General features: G+C 49.9%; 1 protein-coding gene across 1 annotated transcript; it reads right to left on the reverse strand.

The window, feature by feature from the left end:
• Nucleotides 1–2,140: 2,140 nt before the first annotated feature.
• On the reverse strand, nucleotides 2,141–4,789 carry polr3f (polymerase (RNA) III (DNA directed) polypeptide F). The gene is made up of 8 exons (XM_010751279.3): nucleotides 4,644–4,789; nucleotides 4,490–4,557; nucleotides 3,795–3,862; nucleotides 3,585–3,697; nucleotides 3,363–3,506; nucleotides 2,766–2,873; nucleotides 2,363–2,554; nucleotides 2,141–2,284 (listed from the first exon to the last, which is right to left on the reverse strand). The coding sequence occupies exons 1-8, from the start codon at nucleotides 4,698–4,700 to the stop codon at nucleotides 2,207–2,209; spliced, it is 828 nt and encodes a 275-aa protein (XP_010749581.3). The 5' UTR covers nucleotides 4,701–4,789; the 3' UTR covers nucleotides 2,141–2,206.
• Between the last annotated feature and the right edge of the window lie 983 nt (nucleotides 4,790–5,772).

Genomic DNA, 5,772 nt, shown 5'->3' on the forward strand with positions numbered 1-5,772 from the left:
GAAAGAATCCGCACTGCCCCCTCCTCTCCTCTCCTCTCACAACCTGCAGTTCCTCTAACGTCCACCTGAGGCTGGCTCCAGCAGTGAGTCAGTCTCCATAAGTCCCCATGTCCAAATGTCCAACTTCACAGCAGAAATAAACATGTTTACAGCCTGGGACAAAAAACAGTTTTGGTCTCTGTAGCTAATTTCCCCGTTCATGACAACTGTACTGAGGGTGAATTTATATACAACTCACCTGTTCACATTATATTAAGGCTTAAAGTTATGCAGGGTTAAGAGCGGGGACGCTTTGACTGACAGGTGGGTGTTACAGAGACTACGTCCAGGTTTTAGACAGTCTGTGACAGTCTCAGAGACTACGTCCAGGTTTTAGACAGTCTGTGACAGTCACAGAGACTACGTCCAGGTTTTAGACAGTCTGTGACAGTCTCAGAGACTACGTCCAGGTGTTAGGCAGTCTGTGACAGTCTCAGAGACTACGTCCAGGTTTTTGTGGGTTCAGGTGGCTAACATGTTATCTTAGCACACTGATGCTAGCTCATGTCTGGAGGCAAACATGTTGAACTGCACTTCCTGTGTCGGCGTCATTCCAGCCACCTGACCCGGCCCGGCCCACCTGGCTGATACCAGGACGGGATGTCACACAGTGGGCGTGGCTCAATTTCTGCAGAGTCAGAGCTGATTAATTATTAACAAGCTTACTGGACCTGCAATCTTTACCACTCAGCTGCTGTCAAGGGACGATGCTGCTGAGGCTCATGGGTAGTGTAGTCTTTACTCCGTCATTTATGTTCGACAGGAGACACTGTCTGAGTGTTGCTGCTGTCTGATTGGTCGACAGGAGACACTGTCTGAGTGTTGCTGCTGTGTAAAGTGAGCCATGCTGACGGTCAGCACAGAGTCCATTAGAGGCAGATGGAGCTTTAACGATGTCTGATGGAAACACTGAGGCCTAACGAGCGCTGTGATTGGATGAACACACTCAGAGTGCATCATACCTGAGTGCACGGCCGCCTGTCAGCACATCGATCTCATCGAGTCTGTAACATGAGGCCACGTCCACATTCGAGCTCAGTATTCTGCTTCTGATCGTGTTCATGTGGAACCTCCATGTCTGTCGAATCTGCACCAACAACATCCATGACGTAGTCTCTGAGACTGTCACAGACTGCCTAAAACCTGGACGTAGTCTCTGAGACTGTCACAGACTGTCTAAAACCTGGACGTAGTCTCTGAGACTGTCACAGACTGCCTAAAACCTGGACGTAGTCTCTGAGACTGTCACAGACTGTCTAAAACCTGGACGTAGTCTCTGAGACTGTCACAGACTGTCTAAAACCTGGACGTAGTCTCTGTAACACCCACCTGTCAATCAAAGCGTCCACGCTCTTAACCCTGCATAACTTTAAGCCTTAATATAATGTGAACAGGTGAGTTGTATATAAATTCACCCTCAGTACAGTTGTCATGAACGGGGAAATTAGCTACAGAGACCAAAACTGTTTTTTGTACCAGGCTGTAAACATGTTTATTTCTGCTGTGAAGTTGGACATTTGGACATGGGGACTTATGGAGACTGACTCACTTCTGGAGCCAGCCTCAGGTGGACGTTAGAGGAACTGCAGGTTGTGGCTTCACTTCAGACACGGACGTTGTCCAAAGTTAAACTAGGTTAAAGGCCTCACGCCTCCCCCATCTTCATGCCTGTGCTGCCTGCATACAGGTACAGGTGTGGACAGACTGGGTCATGTTGAAGCAGGCAGCCACCTACAACCATCACATCAACCTCCAGGAGGATTCAGACGCTGCCTACGTCAGTGAATGCGTCGACGATGGCACGGACACCAAGACCATCACTGTACAGGCCAACCAGAAGCCATGGCTGACAGGGGAGTCCACAGGTGCTGTCCGAGCAGGTGATGAGGCTGGTCTGAGATCAGCCAGAGCCAACCTGTCCCGTGGCTTCAGACTGGCAAAGAGGCAGCAGGATACGTGTACATATTTTCTGTATATTGCTGTTTGTTCCAGGCCTCTGTGCTGTACATTCGGGTAAACCAGATTAAAATCACATTTAAATCCGTGGTTACGACGTCGAGCCGGCGCCATCTTCTGGACGCCAATGAATCAAATCAACACGTTGGATTTTTGAACTTTTATTAAACTTTGTGATAAATAAAAAATAAACTGAAGATCTGATGAGCCGTCAGAAGTCCAACCACTCCATCATGTAGATGCAGTTGGACGGAGAGATCTCTCCACCTTCGTGACAGTCGTCAAACACCTGAGGGGACAGAACAGGATGTCAGGACACAGGAACACCTGTCAGGTGGTCCTTCAGAACCAATCACACGCTTGTTACCGGGCAGAGTCCGCAGGGCGTCCTGACCAGGCCGGTCGGCTGGATGACGGAGTTAACACCGCGGTACAGCTTCATCTGTCCGTCCACGCTGCCCACCGTTCCCTCCTTGGCAGCGATGATGGTCATCTCCACCTTCCCGTCGTAGATCAGCGTGTTCAGGATGGTCTCGATGTCGTCCATGGACAGATCCACCTGAAGACAAACACCTGTCAATCAATCTGTGACAGCTCAGAGGACACTCTGATTCGTCCACCTGGACCAAGTGGCTGACGGAGACAAGACAAGACTGGATCATCGTCAAAGATCTCTGTCCCCGTCAGTCACTTAGACCACGTGTGATCAGCAGGTCGTCCTGGCTGACAGGTGTGTGATGTCATAGAAGGGGCGGGGCAGAGAGCATCACCTTGCTGATTCCCAGCTCGCAGATGTACTTCCAGACTTCATGCGAGGTGGCGAAGGAGCTGTTCCTCTGAACCATGGGGCTCTGTTTGCTGTCCCTCGCTGCTTCAGCCTGGACACACAATCACAGTCCAGTCTGACGGTCATGTGACGGTCATGTGACGGTCATGTGACGGTCATGTGACGGTCATGTGACGGCCAAAACACAGGATTGGACCATGAACTTGTCATCATGTCCAACAGGAAGTGGTACCAAGGATAAGGTTGGACAGCGTTTCACTAATCACAACTTAAACTGGAGACCTGAAATACATCAGAAACCCCGCCCTCATGACCCAGCCCCGCCCTCATGACCCAGCCCCGCCCTCATGACCCAGCTCCGCCCTCATGACCCAGCTCCGCCCTCATGACCAGTCCCGCCCTCATGACCAGGCCCCGCCCTCATGACCCACTATGAGTTCACTATGACTCTGCTGCCACCTGCTGGTCTGGATGAGTCTATTCAGGGTCAAAGTATTCGTGGAGGTTCACACACGTGGTTCATTTCATCTTCAATCACTTTTTCTTCCTTCTCGGTTGATGTGTATTAAGTGTTTTGTACCTTGCTCTGCAGGAACTTGAAGCACTGCTGGTTCAGAACTTCAACAAACTCGGACTCAAAGTCCTGGTCGCTGTACCAGGCCCCCCCCGTCACTGAGCGGTCCGGCTGCAGGTTGTACAACATGTACACCTTCTTCTTTGACGCCTGCACACGACAAACATGTCAGACGGGCACCTCATATCTCCATGGCGATCAGCTGATCGGGAACAGTTTTAAACTCACAGCAACAGATTTGACGGCTTTGATGAGCTTCTTGCTCTCCAGGTTCTTCAGGATCTTGTTGATCTCAGTCAGAGGAAGGTTGCTCTTAAAGCGGATATCTCTGCTCCAGATGCCTGCAGCACAGAACCACACTTTGCAGCACTTCAGATTCACATGTTTCTAACTAACGTCTGGTGTTCGCTCAGGTTGGTCAGTCGGACCTGATGTTACCTTTGTTTCCGGCGTCCTCAATGATCTGATAGACCAGCTTCTCCTGGTTGTCTGAACCTTTCATCTTACTGAAACAGAGGAACAGGAAAATGAGTCAGCGGTTTGAAAATACACGACCTCATTGGATCTCAAGTTACAAGGCGAGTCACCCTGAAAGACGACGGCGTGGTACGTTAAGGCAGACCTGTACAGTTCGGTTCGGTTCTAACAGGAACTGATGGAGGTCAAACTCTTCCATCGAGTTTCAACAGGACCCCTAAAATCCCCTGAAGAACCACCAGAACCTCCTTAAAGATCACAAGAACCTCTTTAAAATCTAAAAGGACCCACTGAACCTCCGAAGCAGCCACAGGAAACTCTTAAAGAACCACGAAAACATTCAAGCTTCAAGACCTTCATCAATAAAGTAGGACCTAGGATCTCCTCACTGTCCAACAGAACTTTCCGCCTAACCTCTTAAATGACCACTAGACCGACAGGAACCGGCTGACCACAACAACCCACTGGAATCTCTAGAACCTCTTCAACAAGAGGTGGATGTGCTGTTGGTGCTGATTCTTGGACGTGTCGAACATTAACACACATTGATTTGATTCATGCAGTGTCAGATTCTCCCTCTGGACACATGGTGACCAGAAATATGTGTGTGTGTGTGTGTGTGTGTGTGTGTGTGTGTGTGTGTCAGGTGTGTTTACCTGGTGCTCTGAGTGTCCTTCATTCTGTACAGGAGACCTGAACTGTTCCTCAGCAGGTCCAGCTGACCCTGGGCAGGTGAACATGACATCATCAACAACAAACCAATCAGTGAGAGCAGAAACACAGTGACATCATCATCGTCATCAGACTGACCAATGACAGCAGCTTGTTGATGGCCATGGCTCTCTGCTGAGGCTCCAGGTGAGGCATGTCGTTCTGAATCACCTGATCTGTGATGCCGTGAGGAAACTGCTGACACAGCTCTTTGATCCTGTGACACACACACACACACACACACACACACACACACACACACTCTTAAGATTTGTTTTGGCCTTTTTGGCCACTTGAAGAGAGAGAGGCAGAGAGGAGCGCTGAGGGTCATGTGACTTCTCCACTGCCTTTGACACCATCACGTCACTGCTCACAGTGAAGGTGGAGAACGTGGCTGATGGACAGACTCTTCACCTGAGCAGGTGAAGCCTGAAACACACTGCATGTGGAACGTTTCCATGTTAGTCAGTGTGTCAGCTCTCACAGCGTCCGGCAGCCTCCGCAACACACACAGAGCTTCTGTTGTTACGGAGCCGGAGCATGAACTCAGCACAGAGCAGGAAATCAGCTACAAAATACAAAATAAAATACTCCGTGTTCACCGCGGATCGAGTTTCATTACAAGAACACGTCATAATGGGCGGGGCCGACCTGAAGTCAACAGGTGAGGGGTTTTCAGGTGTAATCATTGATGACACCTCACATCCTTTTTATAAAGACACCAGAAAAAAGATGTGGCGTGGAATGTCATCGCAGGAGTCAGAGAGACTACAGCCGGAAATATCACGTGATTATGCGTGAAGTCACGAGATCTCGTGAAGCTCGGTGTCCGGCGGAGACGCACCTGAGCACACCTGAGCATCACAAACGGATTAGTGTGAGTGGACGGCGGAGTACGCAGCCGCTCTGCATGCTGTGTGTTTTAGGCTTCAGTCTGACATGGGCTCTGCTGCACAGGTGATCTCCACCTTCCTCTTCACCCTCTACACCTCAGACTGCACCCACAACACCAGGAGGAGAACATCTTCAGGAGGAGAACATCTTCAGGAGGAGAACATCTTCAGGAGGAGAACATCTTCAGGAGGAGAACATCTTCAGGAGGAGAACATCTCAGGAGGAGAACATCTTCAGGAGGAAAACATCTTCAGGAGGAAAACATCTCAGGAGGAGAACATCTTCAGGAGGAGAACATCTCAGGAGGAGAACATCTTCAGGAGGAGAACATCTC

Source organism: Larimichthys crocea, unplaced genomic scaffold, assembly GCF_000972845.2.
Source record: "Larimichthys crocea isolate SSNF unplaced genomic scaffold, L_crocea_2.0 scaffold532, whole genome shotgun sequence".
Lineage (NCBI taxonomy): Eukaryota > Metazoa > Chordata > Actinopteri > Sciaenidae > Larimichthys > Larimichthys crocea.

Bases quoted from the DNA above. Each gene is read 5' to 3' on its own strand.
- polr3f (XM_010751279.3), bottom strand. From the start codon at position 4,700: ATGCCTCACCTGGAGCCTCAGCAGAGAGCCATGGCCATCAACAAGCTG. The intron at 4,558-4,643 runs GTCAGTCTGATG...TCACCTGCCCAG, and splicing joins TCAACAAGCTGCTGTCATTG to GGTCAGCTGGACCTGCTGAG. The intron at 2,874-3,362 runs GTACAAAACACT...TTGTGTGTCCAG, and splicing joins TCAAGTTCCTGCAGAGCAAG to GCTGAAGCAGCGAGGGACAG.